Raw genomic sequence first — 27408 nt, 5'->3', positions numbered from 1 at the left:
CCAACAAAAAAACTTAACAGCGTAATTATGTGGCTACTGGCGATCAAAAGTGAAACTCTTGGAGGACAGCATTATAAGTGCCCGCTAGGTGGCACTATTCCATTAGGGAGGTTTGGAGCATGTAAAACAGCTAGTCCAACGTAATGCTCCACCTACCTAGAGATGCTTTAGTGTGTAGTGTGTCAAAAGCATTCGGGAAGTAGGCTATTGCGCTACAATAAAAAGGAGACGCTAAAGAATCCGAAAATGCAACCTCCTCCCAGAAAGGTAAGAATTTTACAAGAATTTGCAATAACAACTTACTTTTTTTTWACTTCACAATTATGTCAAACGACATGAACTGTGGCAAGTGGCAATGCCATAGAGATGTTGAAATACGTTGAAAGTACCTCCGAAAGTACCTATTCTATTTTCATTTGCCACACTACATTTTACATAACTGTGAAGTTTCTGAAAATGTAAGTTGTTATTGCGAATTATTTCACAAGAGCTGAACTGTTTAATAGAAAATGTATAGAAAAGTCCTACTCCTGTGAAGTAGTCTTAATTTGAATTTGGTCGTTTTCACTTGTGGCATTTTCGTAGGTTCCAAGTAATGATGTCAGCATCCTTATGATGCTCAACGCACATTTTGCACCATTAATTCTGCTATTCCTTATATTCTGATGCCCACAATTCACAATAACACACAGAGAGAGAGAGAGAGAGAGAGAGAGAGAGAGAAAGAGAGAGAAAAGAGAGAGAGCGATAGAGAGTTAATGAATTAACATAGTGCATGTACAGGCTCCGTGTCGGAGCTAAGTGGCTAAACTCACGTAAACTCSTACATCGCCTTGGTCCGTACAATTGCCCTTATTTTAGCGCCCCAAAAACGTAATACTTCCAGATCAACTGTAATGTCAATACCATTGTAAAGCACAATTTCTCCCTTTTCCAAGAAAATCAATTACATGACCTAAACACTGCCCGTTTCTGCATAATTCAAGCAGGCAATGAGCCGTCGGGTCTTTAAAAAGAAATGGCGGGTGGGGAAGCGAAACTAATGCGTGATAGTGAGAAGGACAGATGTCAGTGTGGGAAAATTGCTTTTTTAACTCGATCTGTCCAACTTATCACCTTATCGCGTCTAAAATGTAAATAAAACACTATAAAGAGTTTATATAATGTGTTATTACATACCTATTTGAAGATTTGTGTCGAAGGGCGGTGCTAAAGTGATCTTAGAAGTAAACAGCGGCTTTGAGAATGATGATGCATGCAATGATGACGAAAAAAATGACTAGGTATCCCCCCTTACCCCAGTCACTGCCCATTTCTTGTTTTTAAACGATGAGAGGAGTGCTACACCTGGTGGAGAGAGATTGTAAGACAGAAATAGTTGCTTTATGCGTGCTGTACATTATGACATGACACTTCAAGATGTAACGGAGGGTCAGTTTTTTTCAACTTTTCTCCAATACTATAGAGTAGAGGTCGACCAATTATGATTTTTCAATGCCGATACCGATACCGATTATTGGAGGACAAAAAAAGCCGATACCAATTAATCGGCCGATTTATTTAAAAAAACATTAAAAAAATATATATATTTATATATATACACTGCTCAAAAAAATAAAGGGAACACTAAAATAACACATCCTAGATCTGAATGAATGAAATATTCTTATTAAATACTTTTCTCTTTACATAGTTGAATGTGCGGACAACAAAATCACACAAAAATTATCAATGGAAATCAAATTTATCAACCCATGGAGGTTTGGATTTGGAGTCACACTCAAAATTAAAGTGGAAAACCACACTACAGGCTGATCCAACTTTGATGTAATGTCCTAAAACAAGTCAAAATGAGGCTCAGTAGTGTGTGTAGCCTCCACGTGCCTGTATGACCTCCCTACAATGCCTGGCATGCTCCTCCTGTCTCCTGAGGGATTTCCTCCCAGACCTGGACTAAAGCATCCGCCAACTCCTGGACAGTCTGTGGATGGAGCGAGACATGATGTCCCAGATGTGCTCATTGGATTCAGGTCTGGGGAACGGCGGGCCAGTCCATAGCATCAATGCCCTTCCTCTGCAGAACTGCTGACACACTCCAGCCACATGAGGTCTAGCATTGTCTGGCATTAGGAGGAACCCAGGGCCAACCGCACCAGCATATGGTCTCACAAGGGTCTGAGGATCTCATCTCTGTACTAATGGCAGTCAGGCTACCTCTGGCGAGCACATGGAGGGCTGTTCGGCCCCAAAGAAATGCCACCCACACCATGACTGACCACCGCCAAACCGGTCATTGCTGGAGGATGTTGCAGGCAGCAGAACGTTCTCCACGGCGTCTCCAGACTCTGTCACGTCTGTCACATGTGCTCAGTGTGAACCTGCTTTCATCTGTGAAGAGCACAGGGCGCAGTGGCGAATTTGCCAATCTTGGTGTTCTCTGGCAAATGCCAAACGTCCTGCACGGTGTTGGGCTGTAAGGCCAACCCCCACTCTGTGGACGTCGGGCCCTCATACCACCCTCATGGAGTCTGTTTCTGACCGTTTGAGCAGACACATGCACATTTGTGGCCTGCTGGAGGTCATTTTGCAGGGCTCTGGCAGTGCTCCTCCTTGCACAAAGGCGAGGTAGCGGTCCTGCTGCTGGGTTGTTGCCCTCCTACGGCCTCCTCCACGTCTCCCTGATGTACTGGCCTGTCTCCTGGTAGCGCCTCCATGCTCGACACTACGCTGACAGACACAGCAAACCTTCTTGCCACAGTTCGCATTGATGTGCCATCCTGGATGAGCTGCACTACCTGAGCCACTTGTGTGGGTTGTAGACTCCGTCTCATGCTACCACTAGAGTGAAAGCACCGCCAGCATTCAAAAGTGACCAAAACATCAGCCAGGAAGCATAGGAACTGAGAAGTGGTCTGTGGTCACCACCTGCAGAACCACTCCTTTATTGGGGTGTCTTGCTAATTGCCTATAATTTCCACCTGTTGTCTTTCCATTTGCACAACAGCATGTGAATTTATGTCAATCAGTGTTGCTTCCTAAGTGGACAGTTTTATTTCACAGAAGTGTGATTGACTTGGAGTACATTGTGTTGTTTAAGTGTTCCCTTGTTTTTGAGCAAGTATATTATATCATACACACACACACATTTTTGTAATAATGACAATTGCAACAATACTGAATGAACAATGAACACTTTTATTTTAACTTAATATAATACATAAATACACACACAGCTCTGAAGTGACAATATATGAAGAGTCTGCTTAGGAGACAAATACTCTCAACTGTTTGAATAAAAATAGAGTTTAAGTTACCTGTGATGAATGTTGAAAACAAAACTTTATTTCTATATGCAGGAAATCCTATTTAATAATGGGCATGGTAAGAATTGACAACCTGTAACGGCAGCCTTCCTCCTCTCTCTGGAAGAGGAGGTGTAGCAGGATCGGACCAAGACGCAGCGTAGTTTGTGCTCAACATATATTAATAAAGACGAATAAACGGAACACTTACAAAACAAAATAACAAATGTGGCAAACCATACAGCCCTATCTGGTGCAGAGAAAACAAAAGACAGGAAACAACCACCCACAAAATCCCAACACAAAACAAGCCACCTAAATATGTCCCAATCAGAGACAACACAAAACACCTGCCTCTGATTGAGAACCATATTAGGCCAAACATAGAAACAGACAAACAAACACACAACAAGAATGCCCACCCAGCTCACGTCCTGACCAACACTAAAACAAGTAAAACACACAAGAACTATGGTCAGAACGTGACACAACCAAAGTGCGAGTCATAATTCCCATGACACTAGCAAAATCTGAAAAGCGTCCTTCATTTATTCCATAGGGTATTTAGATTCACTTAAAATAGGTTCTGTGTTTCGTGTAGGCTTACATCACCGTGCCAATTTTATAACTGTGTAGATATCCATAGGATAAGGTAACTCTGATCAATATGGCTAAATATAAGCGAAGATAAAAAAAATTGTAGAGTGGATTTATGAAAATATGTTGACAAACGTTACCTTATCTAGTGAGATTTACACGGGTATCAAAACATCGAGGCAGTTTAAGCCTGCACGAAACACGGAATCTATTTGAAGTAGATCAAGACATTCTCTATGGAAGACATGAACGGTAAAATAACGAAGGAACCCCTTCCAAATTCAGCCGCAAGTTATTACAGGAATTATAACGCGTCGACTATTTCTCTCTAAACCATATACCTTTGACTAATCCGGAAACTATCACCTCGAAAACAAAACGTTTATTCCATTCCGTATTTATTAACGGGTGGCATCCATGAGTCTAAATATTCCTGTTACATTGCACAACCTTCAATGTTGTCATAATTACGTAAAGTTCTGGCAAATTAGTTCGCAAAGAGCCAGGCGGCCCAAACTGTTGCATATACCCTGACTCTGCGTGCAATGAACGCAAGAGAAATGACACAATTTCACCTGGTTAATATTGCCTGCTAACCTGGATTTCTTTTAGCTAAATATCAGGTAAAAAGTATATACTTGTGTATTGATTTTAAGAAAGGCATTGATGTTTATGGTTAAGTACACATTGGAGCAATGACAGTCATTGATTGATTGTTTTTTATAAGATAAGTTTAATGCTAGCTAGCAACTTACCTTAGCTTACTGCATTCGCTAACAGGCAGGCTCCTCGTGGAGTGCAATGTAATCAATGCAAGATTGGATCCCCCGAGCTGACAAGGTTAAAAATCTGTCRTCTGCCCCGTTTGTCCTAGGCCGCCATTGAAAATAAGAATGTGTTCTTAACTGACTTGCCTAGTTAAATAAAGATTAAATAAAGGTGTCAAAAAATAAATAAAATAAAAAATAAAAAAATCGGCAAATCGGCGCCCAAAAATACCGATTTCCGATTGTTATGAAAACTTGAAATCTGCCACGATTAATCGGCCATTCCGATTAATCGGTCGACCTCTACTATAGAGCCATTACCATGTCGATCAACGCTTGAATAKAAACCTAGTTCACACCCCCGATTTTGAAGTCAACACAGTCGCTACAGTCCCGTTAGTTTTCTTTGTAGCCTCGTTTGAATGTCGCGGTTACGCACATTACGTTACTAATTCGCTGATGTTGCTGACTCTGACCTTCAGACTGAAGTCTTCAGCTGATGTACCCAGAGGCGGACTGGGACAAAAATTCAGCACTGGCATTTAAGCCACATCACATCACATCGCCTCGCCCTCACCCCCATAAATATCATACACCCCCCCCAAAAAAAAATGTATAACCTCCCCTGTTATTGGTAATGGTGAGAGGTTAGCATGTCTGATCTTTGTGCATCTGTAACTTTCTCACTAATCATTCACATTTCAGTCATGATTATCCATTAATCATGGTAGCATCCACATTAATGTAGAAGTGTTTAGAAACATTCTTATTTACAATAAAAGTGACTCCAAAATCACACAATGCATTATGTACCATTCATTTATATTGGGCACAAAATCATCTGAAACACAACCAAAACAAACTGCAAATGCATCCATCATTGGTAGTCACAAGCTTGTTGTAGTCATTGCATGCTATGAATATGGGACCAGATAATACACTTCATGCTATGAATATGGAACCAGATATACAACTTTTGACTACTTTAATACACATATACAGTTGAAGTCGGAAGTGTACATACACCTTAGCCAAATACATTTAAACTCAGTTTTTCACAATTCCTGACATTTATTCCTAGTAAAAATTCCCTGTCTTAGGTCAGTTAGGATCACCACTTTATTTTAAGAATGTGAAATGTCAGAATAATAGTAGAGCGAATTATTTATTTCAGCTTTTATTTCTTTCATCACATTCCCAGTGGGTCAGAAGTTTACATACACTCAATTAGTATTTAGTAGCATTGCCTTTAAATTTTTAATTTGGGTCAAACGTGTTTTGGGTAGCCTTCCACAAGCTTCCCACAATACGTTTTTAGAATTTTGGCCCATTCCGCCTGACAGAGCTGGTGTAACTGAGTCAGGTTTGTAGGCCTCCTTGCTCGCACACACTTTTTCAGTTCTGGCCACACATTTTCTATAGGATTGAGGTCAGGGCTTTGTGATGGCCACTCCAATACCTTGACTTTGCTGTCCTTAAGCCATTTTGCCACAACTTTGGAAGTRTGCTTGGGGTCATTGTCCATTTGGAAGACCCATTTGCGACTAAGCTTTAACTTCCTGACTGATGTCTTGAGATGTTGCTTCAATATATCCACATCATTTTCCTGCCTCATGCTGCCATCTATTTTGTGAAGTGCACCAGTCCCTCCTGCAGAAAAGCACCCCCACAACATGATGCTGCCACCCCCGTGCTTCACGGTTGGTATGGTGTTCTTCGGCTTGCAAGCCTCCCCCTTTTTCCTTTGATCATAACGATGGTCATTATGGCCAAACAGTTCTATTTTTGTTTCATCAGACCAGAGGACATTTCTCCAAAAAGTATGATCTTTGTCCCCATGAGCAGTTGCAAATCGTAGTCTGGCTTTTGCTATGGCGTGTTGGAGCAGTGGCTTCTTCCTTGCTGAGCGGCCTTTCAGGTTATGTCGATATAGGACTCGTTTTACTGTGGATATAGATACTTTCGTACCTGTTTCCTTCAGCATCTTCACAAGGTCCTTTGCTGTTGTTCTGGGATTGATTTGCACTTTTCGCACCAAGATACGTTCATCTCTAGGAGACAGAACGCGTCTCCTTCCTGAGCGGTATGACGGCTACGTGGTCCCATGGTGTTTATACTTGCGTACTATTGTTTGTACAGCTGAACGTGGTACCTTCAGGCGTTTGGAAATTGCTCCCAAGGATGAACCAGACTTGTGGAGGTCTACAATTTTTTTTCTGAGAACTTGGCTGATTTCTTTCATTTTCCCATGATGTCAAGCAAAGAGGCATTGAGTTTGAAGGTAGGCCTTGAAATACATCCACAGGTACACCTMCAATTGACTCAAATTATGTCAATTAGCCGATCAGAAGCTTCTAAAGACATTACATAATTTTCTGGAATTTTTCAAGCTGTTTAAAGGCACAGTCAACTTAGTGTACGTAAACTTCTGACCCACTGGAATTGTGATACAGTGAATTATAAGTGAAATAATCTGTTGGTAAACAATTGTTGGAAAAATGACTTGTGTCATGCACAAAGTAGATGTCCTAACCCGACTTGCCAAAACTATAGTTTGTTAACAAGAAATTTGTAGAGTGGTTGAAAAGCAAGTTTTAATGACTCCAACCTAAGTGTATGTAAACTTCCGACTTCAACTGTACACTGAGTATAGAAAACATTAAGAACACTTTCATGACATAGACTGACCAGRACTGTCACTTGTTAAATCCACTTCAATCAGTGTAGATGCAGGGGAGACAGGTTAAAGAAATATTTTTAAGCCTTGAGACAATTGAGGCATGGATTGTGTATGTGTGCCATTCAGAGGGTGAATGGGCAAGAYAAAACAATGTAAGTGCCTTTGAAGGGGGTATGGTAGTAGGTACCAGTCGCACCGGTTTCTGTCAAGAACTGCAATGCCGTTGAGTTTTTAATGCTCAACAGTTTCCCGTGTGTATCAAGAATGGTCCACCACCCAAGGGACATTCAGMCAACTTGACACAACTGTGGGAAGCATTGGAATCAACAYGGGCCAACATCCCTACGGAACAATTTCAACACATTGTAGAGTCCTTGCCCCGTCGAATACTACGTAGCAGAAGTGCTGTAATTTCTAAACGGTTCACCCGATATGGATAAGAATACCCTGAAATTAAAGCTCACAGTCTGCACCTCATAGTCATTGTATAATTTCAAATCCAAAGTCCTGGAGTACAGAGACAAAACAACAAAAACATTTTATCTGTCCCAATACTTTTGGACCTCACTGTAAATTATAATCACTTATTTTTATTGACTGGATAGACTGTACTGTTGACATCCACTGTGCACGTGACGAATAAACTTTGATTTGATTTAGTCCCGGTGCTGGCCGGTCCTGATACAGGTATGTGTCACTGTTTTGATTGACAGGTGAAGGAGACCCAGCAGGTGAAGATGGCCTTTGCGGAGCAAGTTGGGCGGCTGCAGAGCAAACAGCAGCAGGAGGTAGAACTCCTGGAGGACATCAGGTGTGACCATCCTGTCCCACCCTGCCCCATCCTCCCTACCTGTCTTTGCTATACCCTGCATCACCCTACCCCACCCTGGCCCACTGTACCACCCCCTACTCCATCTAACCTACCCTGCTCCTGCTTGTTCCCCCTTCTCCCCATCCTACAGAAGCATGTGTTTGTATAATACATACTGTACATATTTGATAATATTGTGTGTATGACTCCAGTGTAATCACAACAAGAACCAATAGATACTAATGATGCTGAGTGAAACAGAAGGATTTATGAACACATCTTCAGATGTCTAGCATGTGGTCAGGCCTCCTGGGTGTTTACAGAGGTATATGCTGACTAATGCTCTCTGACAATTATCTCTCAGAGATATATACATATATATATATATAGATATAGATGGATAGATGATATAATTACTGCCTAAATGCAGTTCACTGACATATCCTAGATGTGATGTTTATTTTTCTTTGTCCAGGTCCTTCAGTAAACAGCGTGCTGCCATAGAACAAGAGTACAGTCAGGTGAGAGGCCTCTCATAATACTGATGCTGATTGACAAGCCGTGGTCAGGTCCCACTGGGCACACACTGGTTGAATCAACATTGTTTCAACGAAATGTGGAATTGATGTTGAATTGACATCTGTGCCCAGTTGGGTGTATGTCCGTGTCTTATGTTCACCTCTCCAGTGATGGGGGGCAGTAAACCATGTGMTACGACCTTGGGACATCTTGTAGAGTGGTGTATCATTGAGCTGAAATGTGGTTGGAGTATTTGGACACTAACCTGTTCTCAGAGTGTTTTTGGTAGCATCCCCACAACAACTATTTTAAGCAACACTCTTACCACCCTCCTCCCCACATTTAAAAGCATTACTGAAAGCACTCATATTGAATGTTTTGAAATGGAATGCATTCAGATATTGATTCAGATATTAGTGTGTATTTCAGGGACCTTGGTGTTGTCCATAAGCAAGGCAGGGGAATACAACACACAGTATGCATCTGTCTCAGGAACCAGAAACAACAGTGATAATTATGTCCCATATTGTACTGTAGTGCTCATGTCCCATTGGATGTTTCCCCATGGAGTTATCCATGGTGTACGTCATTCTGATAAGATTTACATAATAGGGTGTTTGATAAGCTGATAACTTCATTAAATGGCTGTGGAAATGTCTGCTTCAGATACACTGAACTGACCCTTTTCCTTTTCTGACATGCCTAGCTGGGTTATATCTACTGTAGTAACTTCCTGTAGTGTCTGACATAAGAGCATTCCTATTGAGTCTCCTATCCACTTGTTGCCGTGGACTTTGAACTTGCCTCTGACCATTGTGGTTTCTAGTTAGTTTCCGTAGTGAAATGAGTGTCCTGTGGTGCTGTCCCTTGGTTCTGTTGGTTGTTAACAATGCATTAACATTGGACCTATGGAGTAGGTCTAACAGTTGTAATAATGTTAACCTACACACTCAGACCAGTGTTTTCACCTCAGACCCTTGCACCATGGGGAATGTAGCAGGGTGGCGATGGTGAAATAAGGGCCTGTGAACCGATCCCTCCACATCTGAAAAGTTCAGAATAAAAGTGGTCTGTGGCTTTAGTACTACTGGTGGCTGGCGTGTAGCGGCTCTGCTATTTGATATCTTGGTGTGAAGGAGCCAGTGTGTTTCTGAGCCAAGCTCCTGGATCACTTCTCTGAAGTCGGTAGTGAGTTAATCTGAAACAGGAAGTGAACACTGGATAGGGCTGTTTTCACTGGGGTGTTGATGTTCCACCTGGGGCCTCGAGGGCAGAGCTTCTAGTATTGATTAAAAAAACTCTGCTTTTCGCTCCAAATCTACATGTTATCCTGTACACAAAAACAAGACGTGTTCACTTTAGGCTGGGCCCTGCACTTGCACTCCAAACCAAATTCATATTTATGGGTTACAACAAGGTTTATAAGGTGAATGTAATGAAATATCCCTGATTGTGTTTCCTATCATCTTTAATAAAACATATCCTTCTCTCTAAGGCCCTCCAGAGGCTGGCCATACAGTTCCAGAGGAAAGACTGGCAAAGAGGCAAGGGAGACTCTTTGCACTCTGGGTAACCTATCAGAAGCTTGATAGTTTGATCCCACTACATGTTAATGACCTTTTTACTCTCAGCCATTCCAACCACCAATTTTTGTAAAACAAGTTGCRTTCAGGGTTTCATAGACATATACGAAGGAAATATCTGCCAAATACTGTAATTATTCATGATTGAAGATGCTCCCATCACTAATCACACAGTCTAACATCAGGGGATGCCATAGTGCTGGTGTAATAACACCGCTCTCATTCTGTGTGTGTGTATACTGCCAGGAGTGTGTTTGCTGTGTGGAGGTCTCTGATTGAGGCCACGGCACAGAGTGGAGTGTGTCGTCTCACGGCGGCCGACGGATATCGTTCACTCACTGCCGACGCTCTGAAGAGCCTGAGGGCAGCCAAGGAGCTGAAGGCCAAGAGGGTGAGCTGAGCTGTGCAGTGGCTTATTGGAGGATGCACTGAAATAATGTATGATTCACATTGCAGTGCAGCCTAGTCTGAGTAACCAGATAGAAGAAAATGCATGTTTTTAGACAAATTAACTATTTTCACAAAAGTAGTGCAGCATTCACAACTGTACATTTTCTTCATCAGGCTTCACTAAGCTGAGAACATTGTGTAGAAATGGTTTTCGAGTCTGTGAAAGCTTGTTTGATTTATCCACAGCTTGAACACACACTCACATCGAGCCTACTAGAATTCATCTACTCAGATTTTCAGTAGACCTCCCAAATTTTTTWAATAAATCAAAATCAAATTTATTTATATAGCCCTTCTTACATCAGCTGATATCTCAAAGTACTGTACAGAAACCTAGCCTAAAATCCCAAACAGCAAGCAATGCAGGTGTAGAAGCACGGTGGCTAGGAAAAACTCCCTAGAAAGGCCAAAACCTAGAAAGAAACCTAGAGAGGAACCAGGCTATGAGGGGTGGCCAGTCCTCTTCTGGCTGTGCCGGGTGGAGATTACAACAGAACATGGCCAAGATGTTCAAATGTTCATAAATAACCAGCAAGGTCAAATAATAGTAATCCCAGTGAACAGGTCATAGCCGCAGGAAGAACAGTTGAAACTGGAGCAGCAGCATGGACAGGTGGACTGGGGACAACAAGGAGTCATCATGCCAGGTAGTCCTGAGGCATGGTCCTAAGGCTCAGGTCCTCCGAGAGATAGAAAGAAGGAAAGAGAGAATTAGAGAGAGCACACTTAAGTTCACACAGGACACCGGATAAGACAGGAGAAATACTCCAGATATAACAGACTGACCCTAGCCTCCCGACACATATATAGGTTAAAAGAGAGTGTAGCTTATGATAGCTTCCTCCTTATGAAAATGATTAAATTATGTAACCGGAGCATGTTGTTTTAAAGAAGAAAATCCACTCCAAAACAATATATATGTATATTTTTCTCCATTAGTCCTCTCTTGATACAGTACTAAAAATGTTTTGCATGTCAGCAGTGAAGTTTTCTAGATTATTGGTCTTTCAGGAAGCGTCACTTGCCACATCATCATGAAAAAATACAAATTAGGTCGTTTTTGAGTGGAGTTTTCATGAAGCCCACAATGCCTCCATTCACAAAACCACACAACTCATTACCAGAAGTTTTCTCATGTCATACTTTCACTTTTTCTTGAGGAGGGAAATACATTCTAAGACAATCTAACACAAAGAGCCAAAGCCTTTCATTTTCTCTATACCTTATTAGGAAAGGCACCAAATTGATCAGTACTTACTGACGACTTCCTCTCGACCTTTATGCTACTTTGTGGTAGTTGTTGTTAATGACAGAGAATCAAACAAAGTCGGAACGTGAGTCACTTGTTAGCGTTGAAAATATTGTGATCTTAAGGTTACTATTCAAGCAGTGGAAAACCCTGGAAAACCCCTTACGCTTTTACAGCCTTGACCTCCAAATGCTACATGCACTGTTAAACTACGGACAGTATTTATCATTTAAAACAATGCCTTTTGCACAACGTGACCAGCATGGAATCTATTGGATTTGTTGAATCTGTCAATCTAGAGACAGTTTGACATAGTTTAAATGCAGTGAGTTCCTCCTTCAGTTACCCCTATACGCTGTTCCGTCCATGCATATTGTTGTATTACATTGTAATAATATGATGCGTTGTGTTGCCCTACAGGGTCTAGAGCAGCTGCAGAGGGTACAGGGTGAGGTAGTGGATGCACTACGAGAGCTCCACAAGGTCAAGAAGAGATACTACCAGCTGAGTCACATGGCTAACGTGGCCAGGGAGAAAGCTGCTGACGCACAGGCCAAGTAAGTCTGTGAGTGTGAGCCTGGTCAAAAGTAGTGCACTATGTAGGGAATAGGTTGATTTGGGATGGAGTTTGTCTGTTTTTACGATCAGTGTGCAATATCCATCCATATACTGTATGTTATATACCAGGGATGGGCAACTGGCGGCATGCGGCACGTGGTCCCCCTTTTGTAGACAATTAAAAAGATGAATTAATTCAAATGTATTTTATTTTTKGGGGGGGGACTCAGTCGGGGTCTCAACTTACTGTTGAGAGTTGGAATAATAGAATATACAAGGTGCAATTTCAAAATGTGGTTGTGCATCAGCAGTCACTAAATTAGCCCATGTCAGCAACTTTCTTTTAGATTGGTAAATTTATCTAGYGGCCAGCTATCTAAACTTTTAGTAAGCATGGTCGAATTACCAACCATTGATCATCAGTTTTCATATTATAAACTGTAAACATTTCTCTCTGCCCCATGCATGAAATGAGTTATCAAATTGCTAAATCTTCTCTCCTCACCATGGCAAAATGTGTGGAATTGCAGGAAATTAACTATAAAACTAAAAACAATGATCTTCGCTGCCACRAGGTTGGCTGCTAAAATGTTTTGCTCGCATGGTGGGGGTATGGATGTGGGTACGCAGACCCACCAGCCACTGTGGCCCCTCATGATGAGTTCCATTTTTTTGTGGCTCCCATCCCCATCAAAGTTGCCCATCCCTGTGTTAGACAAAAGACCAAATGAAACCATATCTATTTTCATTGATTTTCCAGTAATACTCTTACTCTAGCCCTGCTTTGTTCCCATGTGACAGCCTTAAAGGTCCAATGCAGACGTTTTTATCTCAATATCAAATTATTTCTGGGTAAAAATGAAGTTGTGATCATTTTTKATTAAAATGGCCAAAAATAAACAAAAATAGCTTCTGTGATGTTTTATATACATTTTCAACCTATCTAATTGTATAGTATCCACAGATTGTGAGCTAAAGTTGAAAGCMATTCCTACGAGTATTATCATATTATTTATTGACTGACCAAATCGCCCAACACCGCTATTTGTAAGGTTCATTTTAAGTGAAGGTTGTGATTTTTTAACCATTCCTGAACCTGTGACTAGAAACAAGCTACATAGGGGCAATACCAGAATAAATGATCTAGTGATTCTGTCTCTTCGCAGCAAAATCTACAAAGCTGAGACTGTTGTATGCCCCATATACAGTGCCCGGCACTCGCATATCGACTTTTTCCACATTTTCTTAGGTTACAGCCTTATTCTAAAATTGATTAAATCGTTTTTCCCCCCTCATCAATATACACACAATACCCCATAATGACCAAGCAAAAACTGTTTTTTTTATTTTAAAAACTGAAATATCACATTTACGTAAGTATTCAGACCTTTTACTCAGAACTTTGTTGAAGCACCTTTGGCAGCGATTACAGTCTCGAGTCTTCTTGGGTATGACGCTACAAGCTTGGCACACCTGTATTTGGGGAGTTTATCCCATTCTTCTCTGCACATCCTCTCAAGCTCTGTCAGGTTGGATGGGGAGCGTCGCTGCACAGCTATTTTCAGGTCTCTCCAGAGATGTTCAATTAGGTTCAAGTCCAGGCTCTGGCTGGGCCACTCAAGGACATTCAGAGACTTGTCCCAAAGCCACTCCTGCGTAATCTTGACTGTGTGCTTAGGGTTGTTATCCTGTTGGAAGGTGAACGTTYGCCCAAGTCTGAGGTACTGAGCGCTCTGGAGCAGGTTTTCATCAAGGATCTCTCTGTACTTTGCTCCGTTCATCTTTGCCTCCATGCTGACTAGTCTCCCAGTCCCTGCCGCTGAAAAACATCCCCACAGCATGATGCTGCCACCACCATGCTTCACCGTAGGGATGGTGGCAGGTTTCCTCCAGACGTAACACTAGGCATTCAGGCCAAAGAGTTCAATCTTGGTTTCATCATACCAGAAAATCTTGTTTCTCATGATTTGAGAGTCTTTAGGTGCCTTTTGGCATACTCCAAGCGCGCTGTCATGTGCCTGTTACTGAGGAGTGGCTTCTGTCTGGTCACTCTACCATAAAGGCCTGATTGATGGGGTGCTGCAGAGATGGTTGTCCTTCTGGAAGGTTCTCCCATCTCCACAGAGGAACTCTAGTGCTCTGTCAGAGTGACCATCGGGTTCTTGGTCACCTCCCTGACCAAGACCCTTCTCCCTCGACGGCTCAATTTGGAAGAGTCTTGGTGGCTCCAAACTTCATCCATTTAAGAATGATGGAGGTCATTGTGTTCTTCGGGACCTTCAATGCTGCAGAAATGTTTTGGTACCCTTCCCCAGACCTGTGCCTCGACACAATCCTGTCTCGGAGCTCTACGAACAATTTCTTCGACCTCATGGCTTGGTTTTTGCTCTGACGTGCACTGTCAACTGTGGGACCTTATATAGACAGGTGTGTGCCTTTCCAAATCATTTCCAATCAATTTAATTTACTACAGGTGGACTCCAATGAAGTTGTAGGAACATCTCAAGGATGATCAATGGAAAAAGGATGCACCTGAGCTCAATTTCGAGTCTCGTAGCAAAGGTTCTGAATACTTATGTAAATAAGGTATTTCTGTTTTTTATTTGTTATAAATTTGCAAAAATTTCTAAAAACCTGTTTTCTCTTTGTCTTTGTGGGATATTGTGTGTAGATTGCTGAGGATTTAAAAAAAAAACATTTAATCCATTTTAGAAAAAGGCTGTAACATAACAAAATGTGGAAAAAGTTAATACTTTCTGTTGATGGCAAGAATTTTGTATAATMATTTAAATTGAAAAACTCTAAGTGTTGAATCAAGTGTTGTTTTTTTGTACCAGTTCATAAACCATGTGCCATGGAATCGGTAAATCAAAAATCTCTTCCCATTTATTTTGCAACCTGCATGGTGCAGCTGTCAACATGTTGGTCCTCAAATGAAACCGGTATATTTTTCAATTTTTCCATGGCTGCAGAATCTTATCTATTTTTGMGAACTTTCTGTTGAAATTGATTGTGGTAAGTTCATTTATATTTTTTGAGATGTGAATACTAAGTATGTCTACTTCACCATCCGCCCATTTTATTGGTAAACTACAAATCACATGTTATTTTATTTGTCACATGCGCCGAATACAACAGGTGTAGAGGTAGTGTAAACACTGTGTCTTTTAACGATCCAATACGTAATATGGTACACTTGTCATAATTAGGTTTTAGTCCAGAAAGGCTAAAAAAGTGATCAAGATCTTCAATGTGCAGGGATCTCGATTGCAGACTTTAGAAAAAACTTGAGTCATCGGCATAAATTGACACTTTTAGTTTTTATCCCCTGGATTTCTAACCCATTGATGTTTTTGATGGATCTAATTTTAATAGCTAGCATTCAATGGCCATTATAAATAGATATGGAGACAACGGACAGCCTTGTTTTACCCCTCTTAAAAGCTCAATACTTTCTGAGAAGTAACCATTATTTACTATTTTGCATCTGGGGTTGCTGTACATAACTTTAACCTATTGTATAAGAGATTCACCGAAATTAAAGTAGCCGTACTTTATCAAATGTCTTTTMAAAATCTGCTATGAAGACCAGGCCTGGTATCTTTGATGYTTCATAATGTTCAAATGTTTCAAGTAATTGTTGTATATTATCTCCAATATATTGTCCATGTAAAAAAAAGAGTATCAGGATGAACAATATCTGGTCAAACTTTTTTTATTCTCTGTGCGATGCATATCGCCAGGATTTTCACATCACAACATTGAAGTGTAAGAGGCCTCCAGTTTTTTAAATGCACTGGATCTTTATACTTACCACCTGGGTCTTGTTTTAGTAGTAATGAAATCAGACCTTCTTGTTGAGTACCTGAAAGTCTACAATTTTTTTCMAATATCCCCGTCCACGTGGAAATTTAAATCCATTTAAATTACAGGTTGTAATGCAACAAAATAGGAAAAACGCCAAGGGGGATGAATATTTTTGCAAGGCACTGTACCACCTGGTGATGTCACATGGGAGACCAAAACTCCATCCCACCAAAACAGGCTGAAATTTCAGGTGGTCTTTTCAAACACCTCTTACTCTAAAAGGGCATAATCATAATTTTCACAATTTCATAGTATTGTTCCAACCTCATAGTGTGGAAATATATAGAACACACAGGAAAATCAAGTTGTTGACTGAAACTGGGCCTTTAAGGCTACTTGTACCATAGTTAAATTATTCATCATCTGAGAGGGAGCAGTTAGTGGCATGTTAAATGTTCTGTAAACCTGTAGTCATTGCATTTTAGTTCAGATACGTGGTTGAAATGCATATTTTATGTCTATCGATTATTATTCATAATAATGTCATTAAGAGTCTTGGTTTGATTATTTCTATCACGTGCCCATGTGACCTTTTTCAGATTCAAGAAGAGTGACCATGGAATTTTCCATTTTAGGACAGGCTTGCAGAAAATGAGTTCAAAGGTAGGCTACTGTAGGCTGACACACATGAAGGTCTGTATAGGCTGAAGTACCCCACCACCGCCACATAAGTGTCACCTGGCTAGTTAGTACACAGAGAGTACACATATTTCTGAAAGGGCAAATCGTGTTTTATCCGTTATATGCTTTACTATGAAGGAATGTCTTCAGTAAAACATGTAGGAATAGTGCAGTTGCGTTGTTGAATATTGTACTCTTCTTAGTCAACTTGCACTTAGCCTATTGATTACCAATCAAATCAAATGCATTTTGATAGTAGAATTGATTGTAATAATGAAACATATTTTATCCTCTACTCACTCCTCCCTGTAACCGTTGTCCAGCTGAATACCAGGCTGAGGGAGTGTGACCAGAGACTGACAGAGGTGCGCAATGAGTACCTTCTGACACTGTCTGCCATCAACTCTCATCACCAGTACTACTACACTGCAGAGCTGCCTGCCATCATGAGGGTAAGACCACCTGGCATCTCCTAACGGCATACTGTCTCTCTGGATTCTCATCATGAGTCTGTCATAAGACTGAACACACTGCATAGTCCCCTCAGAYGTACCTCCTGTCAGTGAAAAAACCTTCCTTTGTGTTTGTGATGAGTCACTGCTAGTTGGCATAATTTCCTGTCCCATTGTGGTTGTCTTAGCTGTAGAGTGGAGAGCACAAACTACACAGAAATGAACCCAAATAGGAAATCCTCAAATGTTCTTTTTTGGCTTTTTACCGTTGCAAAGTAATCAGGTGAGTCAAAAGTTCAGCTCAGTAGAAACCATTCATTTCAGGGGTATTTTCCCCTCAGAACATTCATAACACAACAATCTTCTTGAAAGTATCTCTCTCTCAATCAAGGGAAATATCACTCAGTGACTCAACTCTTGTTATTGCAGTAACCAATGTAATTCATTATGAATCAGTTGATTCAAATCCCTCAGACTGAAACATTGGAATGACTGAAACATAGGAAAATAAGGAAAGGGCATTTCCTTCTCAAATCACCTCTGATTTTGTACTGCATCAGGGCTTTGGCTATAACCCCAGGTCTCACCTCTGTCGTTTACCCAACAGAGACTGGACAGTGACCTGTATGAGCAAATCCGAGAACACTTCACTCTCTTGTGCTGCACAGAGATCGACACCTGCCGGTCAACGCATAGTAACTTTAGCCAGATCTGCGAGAACTCYACCAAGGTGAGGCCATGCGTGGGATCCACTGAAGCCCTTTTCACAGTAAAACCCTTCCACAGACAGTAGCCCCACTGTAATACCCAGAGCTGTGACATTCCTCACCTGGGCACCGCTGATGGAGGCCAGACAGACCACTGACTGATGTTCTGTTCTATGGGAGACATGTGAACTAGTGTCTGTGTCCCAAATAACACCATATTCCCTATATATTGCATTACTTTTGACCAGGGCCCATAGGGCTTTGGTCCAAAGTAGTGAACTATGTAAGAAATAATGTGCCAATGTGGCAGTAATGAGAGTGTTTGTTTGGTTCTCTGATAGGTGTCTAGAGAACGGAACATCCAGATCTTCCTCCAGGAGTTCCCGGTCTTCACCAGAACAGCCGGCTTTCACTTCCAGGTTGCCCCTCAAGACAAGGTGTGGCTCACTGTGGTACCACTGTTCTTGATTACCATGTAAACACCATTATATCACAATTAATATCCACAAAGCTGTTTGAATACAACCCTGATTGAGGTGAAAATGTTGATATTTTCATGTAGTCTTTTGTGTGTGAGATAATCCCAGCTTCACCTCTCCTGTTCTTTCTAAAGGTGTGCATTCTGAAGCAACATAGCTCCAGTGCTGAGGGGGAGAGCTGTTTGGACAAGGAGGCCCGCAAGTGGTCTGCTAAGGCTGCCAAAGACTACAAGATCATCTCACACGGAGATAGGGTGAGTAGTGGGCGAAAGCTCTGTTTACCTCTGGTTCGGGAGCTTGACCTTGTGTAACCTCTGTCTACCTTCCTCATAGGCACTGCAGATGCTGGACAGGCGTTTCAAACTGCTGTCAGGAGACACCGGAGTCAGCGTGGAACAGAAGATGGTGGAGGTGAAGGAGAGTGTGAGGAAAGCACAGGTAGGACTACTACTAGCCCAACGCTACTGTTACTGTTAGCTACTACTAGCCCAACGTAATGTTAATGTCCTCACATTAACATTACCCTCCTACTATTCCAACCTACCAGGAAATTGATAATGATAAGGCAAGCAGTCATTAACCAGGCTTTATCAGAGTTCCTCTTTGATACGCTGGTGTTAGCCTTCTTTACACTCTTAGAAAAAAGGGTTCCAAAAGGGTTCTTTGGCTGTCCCCATAAGATAATCCTTTTTGGTTCTGGATAGAACCCTTTTTGGTTCCCCTCTGTGGAAAGGGTTCTACATGAAACCCAAAAGGGTTCGACCTGGAACCAAAAAGGGATCTTCAAAGGGTTCTCCTATGGGGTAGTGTAGAGGTGGATGTAGTTATTTAATGCTAAGTGACTGGTGGGTGATGAGACCAAGGCTGCRTGTGTTCTAGGCCTATAGCCATGGCTCTGCAGATGCTGGATGCTTTCTACTACGAGAGCCTTTGTAGAGCTAACGGCAGGGCTCTCTCCTCCACTCTGCCTGGCCCATTGATGAGCCAGGTGGATGCCCTCTATCTGGATCTGAAAGGAATGTGTGTCACTGCCTACTTCCTACTTCCCACAAGGACAAATGCAAATGCTGCTGGCACCATGAGTCAGTTGGAACTGTTTCCTTCAACCCACCACCTCCTCCTGTTTTATTCAGTTGTCTTGGGCTCAGAGTAAGCGTTATGTGATGTAATCAAGCTTTTGTATTGGCCTGGAAAACCATGTTTCTTTACTTACAAGAAAGAAGTTGGGTTTAGGAAACATAATGCAGCCAATATGCTGTTAATATACTGCTAATATGAACCTAGTATGATGCTACTGCCAACCCCAGATGTCCTTGTTGACTACAACGCTTATTTTGCTGTGCTGTTTAATGAATATTATTAGTATGATGGCTTATTAATATGTAGTGTGTTTAAGTTATTATGTCTGAGGTGTTACATTGTGTGAGGTGTTACATTGTCTGAGGTGTTACATTGTGTGAGGTGTTACATTGTCTGAGGTGTTACATTGTGTGAGGTGTTATATTGTGTGAGCTGTTACATTGTGTGAGGTGTTACATTGTGTGAGGTGTTACAGTGTCTGAGGTGTTACAGTGTCTGAGGTGTTACATTGTGTGAGGTGTTACAGTGTCTGAGGTGTTACAGTGTCTGAGGTGTTACAGGTGTCTGAGGTGTTACAGTGAGTGACAAGTGTTAGGTGGTACAGTAGCTTGGTAGTTGTTACAGTGTGTGAGTTGTTACAGTGTGTTAAGTTGTTACAGTGTGTGAGGTGTTACAGGTGTGTGAGGTGTTACAGTGTGGTGACGGTGTTACAGTGTGTGAGCTGTACAGTGCTGTGAGGTGGTACAGTGTGTGAAGTTGGTTACCAAGTGGATGTGAGTTGTTACAGTGTGTAAGTTATTACAGTGCTGTAAGGTGTTACAGTGGTGAGGTGTTTACAGTGTGTGACTGTTACGCTTTGTGAGCTGTTACAGTGTGTGAGGTGTTTACAGATGTCTGAGAGGTGTTACATTGTGTTTTAGGTGTTACAATTGTGTTAGGTTGGTACAGTGTGTTAGGTGGTACAGTGTGTGAGGTGGTTACCAGTGTGTAAGTTGTTACAGTGTGTGGTGTTACAGTGTGTGAGGTGTTTACAGTGTGTGAGGTGTTACATTTGTTGTGAGCGTGGTTACATGTCTGAGGTGTTAAGTGTCTGAGGTGTTGTCAGTGTCTGAGTTGTTTACAGTGTGTAAGTTGTTACAGTGGTCTGAGGTGTTTCAGTTCTGAGTTGTTACAGTTGTGTAAGTTGTTACTATTGTCTGAGGTTGTTGCAGTGTGTGAAGGTGGTACATGTGGTGAAGTGTTCAGTGTGTGAGTTGTTACCAGTGTGTAAGTTGTTACAGTTCCGAGTTGTTTACAGTGGTGGAGGTGTTACAAGTGTGTGAGGTGTTTACAGTGGCTGAGGTTGTTAAAGTGTGAGAGGTGTTATAAGTGTGTGAGGTGTTAACAGTGTGTAAGGTGTGTATAGTGGTGGAGGTGTTATAGTTGTGGAGGTGTATAGTGTGTGGAGGTGTTATAGTGGTGTGAGTGGTACAGTGTTGTGAGTTGTTATAGTGTGTGAGGTGGTTACAGTGTCTGAGGTGTTACAGTGTCTGAGGTGGTACAGTGTCTGAGGTGTAACAGGTGTCTGAGGTGTTACACGCATGTGTGAGGTTTATAGCTGTGTGAGGTGGTACAGTGTCTGAGGTGTTTATAGTGTGTGAGGGTGTTATAGTGTGTGAGGTGGTACAGTTGTCTGAGTGTTATAGTGGCTGAGGTGTTATAGTGTGTGAGGTTTATAGGTGGTATGTCGTGTTTGAGGTGGTTACAGTGTCTGAAGGTGTTACGGCTCGCGCTCGTCTAAGGTGATGTGTATAGTGTGTGAGGTGTTATAGTGTTCGATGAGGTTGGTACAGTGTCTGGAGGTGGTACAGTAGTCTTGAGGTGGTACATTCTGATGTCTGAGGTGTGTTACGTGGTGGAGGTGTTATAGTGTGTGATGGTGGTACATGTGTCTGAGGTGTTACAGTGTCCTTGAGGTGTTATATGTTGTGAGGTGTTATTAGTGTGTGAGGTTGGTACCAGTGTCTGAGGTTCTGTTTATAGTGTCTAGTGTTATACGTGTGTGAGGTTTTATAGTGTGTGAGGTGGTACAGTGTTCTGAGGTGTTTTAGCAGTGTCTGAGGTTTATTAGTGTCTGAGGTGTTTAATAGTGTCTGAGGTGTTACAGTGTTGAAGGTGTTATAGTGTGGAGGTGGTACAGTTGTCTGAGGTGGTACAGTGTCTGAGGTGTTACAGTGTCTGAGGTGTTACAGTGTCTGAGGTGTTACATTGAGTGAGGTGTTTATAGTGTTGTGAGGTGTAATGTGTGTGAGGTGGTACAGTGTCTGAGGTGTTATAGTGTGGTGAGGTGGTACATGTCCTGAGGTGTTACAGTGGTCTGAGGTGTTTACATTTGAGTTGTGGCTGTAAAAGGATGACATTGAGGAAAATAATCTGGTACAAGTACCTGTGGAGAGACGTGTGGGAGGGGTGACAGGTGGTAGTAAGTGGTGTGTGTGTGTGTGTGTGTGTGTGTGTGTGTGTGTGTGTGTGTGTGTGTGTGTGTGTGTGTGTGTGTGTGTGTCCAGGTGAGCCGGGTGAAGGCGGAGTCCAGGCTGGCGCTGCTGGCGTCGGCGGGGGTGGACGTGGAGCCATGGATGAGCAGTGCTATGACCCAGGCAGACGAGGAGCTGGAGAGGGACAGGAGGCTGAGCGAGGCACGCATGTCCAACGGAGATATCTCCGAGGACGAGTTTGAGTTCACAGACTTCGACGACTACGATGAAGATGGTGACACTTTCATCGATTCAACTTCCTGCTCGGTGCCGTGTGGATACCCCTTGGCTTGCATGGTTCTCTACAGCTATCAGGTGACAATATCAGGACTTAACATTTTAGAAATGTCAACATTACAGGAATGGGATTTTCCTCTCAGGTGTTATTGTGTGTAATTTGCTGGCCCATCTTCCTGCAGGCCTGCCAAGGAGACGAGCTGTCAATCACAGAGGGAGAAGAGCTTCAGGTGATAGAGGATGGAGACATGGAGGACTGGCTGAAGGTAAATGAGGACAGATTTCTCTCTGTCTGCGTCCCAAATGGCACCCTATTCCATATTTAGGCTCCATAGGGCTCTGGTCAAAAGCAGTGAACTATGTAGGGAATAGGGTGCCATTTGGGATGCAACTTTTGTCTCATGGAACAGTGCTATTTACTGTAGCAGGCAGTTGTTCCCACGCATTTGCCCACTCTACCAAATGCCTGTGGTCTCCTCACTTCCTGTTTCTACTAAGCACAAAGTAAACAAACTGCCGGTCTTCCTGTTTGAGAAAGAGAGGCATTATGTCGCTTCAACTTCATCTTTACTGATCCGTAACAGTTGTGAAAAATAACAGGTCAATTGCAACCAACATTAAGCACTGTCAACATTAGGCGAGCTCTCTGTAAACCATTAATAAGATCATTAAGCACTGTCAACATTAGGCGAGCTCTCTGTAAACCATTAATAAGATCATTAAGCACTGTCAACATTAGGCGAGCTCTCTGTAAACCATTAATAAGATCATTAAGCACTGTCAACATTAGGCGAGCTCTCTGTAAACCATTAATAAGATCCCACACAGTTGATCTCAACTGCAACCACTATTGGCCACCATGTTACCGCTCTCTAAAAGTGTTAACTTTATGTCCTGGTTACTGCCAACATTTTTCAAGACTATTTAGCCCTCTGGTGGGTATTATCTTCAGAATAAATTAAACCTTCTATTTGAGCAGACTAAGCACAGATTTGACTATTTAACAATCATTCCTCGTTTACTGTGACAATTTAACATTCATATTTTATCAGAAGATAAAGTATCCTGAACTATCCACATTCTAAAATTGGTAACTAAATCAAGCCAATCATGATTGAGTTAATATAATATATGTTTTCATAAAATTATAGTCTAATCAAGGATACTAAAATTACAGATTATATTATAATGTAGCCCAAACATAGATGTCTATAATGTATTGTACTTTACTGTACTGTACTCTACAGTACCCCTGTGCACAAAGCGAGGTTCGTACAGAAATKGTTTGACGAGATCGGTGTGGAAGAACTTGACTGGCCTTGGGGGAAGGCTGCTTTGTGCACAGGGTTATTGTTATGCTGAAACAGGAAAGGGCCTTCCCCCAAGCTGTTGCCACAAAGTTGGAAGCACAAAATCGTCTAGAATGTCATTGTATGCTGTAGCGTTAAGATTTCCCTTCACTAGAACTGAGGGGTCTAGCCCGAACCATGAAAAACAGCCCCAGACCATTATTCCTCCTCCACCAAACTTTACAGTTAGCACCATGCATTGGGGCAGGTAGCGTTCTCCTGGCATGCGCCAAACCCAGATTCGTSCGTTGGACTGCMAGATGGTGAAGCGTGATTTATCACTCCAGAGAATGCATTTCCACTGCTCCAGAGTCCAATGGCAGCTAGCTTTACACCACTCCAGCCGGCCCTTGGCATTGTGCAAGGTGATCTTAGGCTTGTGTGCGGCTACTCGGCCATGGAAACCCATTTCATGAAGCTCCTGATGAACAGTTCTTGTGCTAACGTTGCTTCCAGAGGCAGTTTGGAACTCGCTAGTGTATGTTGCAACCAAGGACAGACGATTTTTACGCGCTACGTGCTTAAGCACTTGGCAGTCCCATTCTGTGCGCTTGTGTGGCCTACCACTTCGCTGAGCCGTTGTTGCTCCTAGACGTTTCCACTTCACAATAACAGCACTTACAATTGACCAGGGCAGCTCCAGCAGGACATACATTTTACAAACTGACTTGTTGGAAAGGTGGCATCCTATGAAGGTGGCACATTGAAAGTCACAGATCTTCAGTAAGTCCATTCTACTGCCAATGTTTGTCTATGGAGATTACATGGCTGTGTGCTCAATTTTATACACCTGTCAGCAACGGGTGTGGCTGAAATAGCTCATTTGTATTTATTATGGATCCCCATTGGCTGCTGCCAAGGCAGCAACTACTCTTCCTGGAGTCCAGCAAAATTAAGGCAGTTTATAATTTTTTTTCAACATTACAATACATTCACAGATTTCACAACACGCTGTGTGCAGGCCCCTACTCCACCACCACCATCACATATCTACAGTACTAAATCCATGTGTATGTGTGTGTATAGTATGTATGTTATCGTGTGTGTGTGTATGCATGAGTCTGTGCCTATGTTTGTGTTGCTTCCCAGTCCCCGCTGTTCCATAAGGTGTTTTTTTAATCTGTTTTTTAAATATAATTTTACTGCTTTCATCAGTTACTTGATGTGGAATAGAGTTCCATGTAGTCATGGCTCTATGTAGTACTGTATRCCTCCCATAGTCTGTTCTGGACTTGGGGACTGTGAAGAGACCTCTTGTGACATGTTGGATATACATGGGTGTCCGAGCTGTGTGCCAGTAGTTCAAACAGAAAGCTTGGTGCATTCAACATGTCAATACTTCTCATAAATAGAAGTAGTGATGAAGTCAATCTCTCCTCCACTTTGAGCCAGGAGAGATTGACATGCATATTATTGATATTAGCTCTCTGAGTACATCCAAGGGCCAGCCGTGCTGCCCTGTTCTGAATCAATTGCAATTTTTTTGTGGCACCTGACCACACGACTGAACAGTAGTCAAGGTGCAACAAAACTAGGGCCTGTAGGACCTGCCTTGTTGATAGTGTTGTTAAGAAGGTAGAAACTAGGGCTTGTAGGACCTGCCTTGTTGATAGTGTTAAGAAGGTAGAAACTAGGGCCTGTAGGACCTGCCTTGTTGATAGTGTTGTTAAGAAGGCAGAGCAGCGCTTTATTATGGACTTTTCCCATCTTAGCTACTGTTGTATCAACATGTTTTGACCATGACATTTTACAATCCAGAGTTACTCCAAGCAGTTTAGTCATCTCAACTTGCTCAATTTCCACATTATTTATTACAAGATTTAGTTGAGGTTTAGGGTTTAGTGAATGATTTGTCCCAAATACAATGCTTTTAGTTTTAGAAATATTTAGGGCTAATGTATTCATTGCCACCCACTCTGAAACTTACTGCAGCTCTTTAAGTGTTGCATTAATTTCAGTCGCTGTAGTAGCTGACGTGTATAGTGTTAAGTCATCCGCATACATAGACACTCTGGCTTTACTCAAAGTCGGTGGCATGTCGTTAGTAAAAATTGGAAAGAGCAAGGGGCCTAAACAGCTACTCTGGGGAATTCCTGATTCTACCTGGATTATGTTTGAGAGGCTTCTATTAAAGAACACCTGTTAGAYAAGTAACTTTTTATCCACATTATAGCAGGGGGTGTAAAGACCTAACACATATGTTTTTCCAGCAGTAGACAATGATCAATAATGTCAAAAGCTGCACTGAAGTCGAACAAGACAGCCCCCACAATCATTTTATCATCAATTTCTCTCAGCCAATCATCAGTCATTTGTGTAAGTGCTATGCTTGTTGAGTGTCCTTCACTATAAGCATGCTGAAAGTCTGTTGTCAATTTGTTTACTGTGAAATAGCATTGTATCTGGTCAAACACAATTTTTTCCAGAAGTTTACTAAGGGTTGGTAACAGGCTGATTGGTCAGCTATTTGAGCCAGTAAAGGGGTCTTTACTATTCTTGGGTAGTGGAATGACTTTAGCTTTCCTCCAGGCCTGAGGGCACACACTTTCTAGTAGGCTTAAATTGAAGATGTGGCAAATAGGAGTGGCAATATCGTCTGCTATTATCCTCAGTAATTTTCCATCCAGATTGTCAGACCCCGGTGGCTTGTCATTGTTGATAGACAACAATAATGTTTATATTCTAGTGTATATTCTTACAATAAATATTGATTAATTACCAGCTTTGCTATTTTCAATGTTGCTGATAGGTCGATATTTAATTGGGGCCTGGAGTAGAGAACCTAGACCCAGCTGTGTGGTATCTAACTCATTTGACACAGTAACAACGGGAGATCAACTGATCTTCTGGTTTATTCTTGTGGCTTTTTGGTTGCAAGCAAGTTTGTTTTAACACGCTGGTGCACGTAATCTCCCGTTAGTATTGTTTTAAGAAATCCAGCGCCAACCTACAGCTGCGCATTAAGCCTGTTGGTTGCAATTGACCCAACGAGACTCCATAATTGACCCAACGAGAMTCCATAATTGAATGGCTATAATACTATCTTCTTAATTAACACATCTATGAAGTCCAACTGTCCCTGCATATACTATCCCTAAAGCCATGTTATTGACACTCACTGACTGTGTGCTCCTCTCCAGGCACGTAATGCAGCAGGCCAGGTTGGCTATGTCCCTGAGAGGTACCTGCAGTTCCTGTGGTCACCAGGAGAGGGCTCCTCTGTCTGCCTGGCGCAGGGCTTCCCTTGTCCCCAGCTGGACTGGTCCTTCAACAGTTCCGGCTCCTCATCAGAACATTCCAAGAGGCAGCAGGGCCGCTCCCCTCACTCTGGGGGTTAGTAGGATCTCTTCTGTCTTAAGAATCATCACTAACCAGAAAGCTTCTCTCCCATCTCTGAATGTTTGTGACATGATTCATACCATTTGGACAAGTGGCCAAATTCCAGGTTCAAGCCGTCATTGATATAACTGTGTCACCATCTTGTTAATCATTAGTAATGTAGACAACGTTTACCCATGTATTACTGACTTGTCTGAGTCTGTTCTGTGACGCATGTCTGGCACGGGCTCTGTTTGAGTACCAGTCTG

At 42.1% G+C, this 27408-nt stretch overlaps 2 protein-coding genes across 2 annotated transcripts in view; one reads left to right on the top strand and one right to left on the bottom strand.

The window, feature by feature from the left end:
* LOC111967337 (fibroblast growth factor receptor-like 1) overlaps positions 1-27408 on the bottom strand; it is a 182173-nt gene that overhangs the window by 99172 nt on the left and 55593 nt on the right. The window lies entirely within an intron of this gene.
* Positions 163-27211, top strand: LOC111967104 (F-BAR and double SH3 domains protein 1). The gene is made up of 15 exons (XM_023991995.2): positions 163-267; positions 8060-8157; positions 8633-8678; positions 10172-10245; positions 10506-10650; positions 12379-12515; positions 16923-16986; positions 17328-17456; positions 18064-18186; positions 18505-18600; positions 18777-18896; positions 18976-19080; positions 22269-22550; positions 22655-22738; positions 26962-27211. Exons 1-15 carry the CDS (start codon positions 247-249, stop codon positions 27157-27159), a joined length of 1722 nt encoding a protein of 573 aa, XP_023847763.2. The 5' UTR covers positions 163-246; the 3' UTR covers positions 27160-27211.

Source organism: Salvelinus sp. IW2-2015, linkage group LG8, assembly GCF_002910315.2.
Source record: "Salvelinus sp. IW2-2015 linkage group LG8, ASM291031v2, whole genome shotgun sequence".
Classification (NCBI taxonomy): domain Eukaryota; kingdom Metazoa; phylum Chordata; class Actinopteri; order Salmoniformes; family Salmonidae; genus Salvelinus; species Salvelinus sp. IW2-2015.
This window is presented reverse-complemented; position numbering and strand designations above follow the sequence as displayed.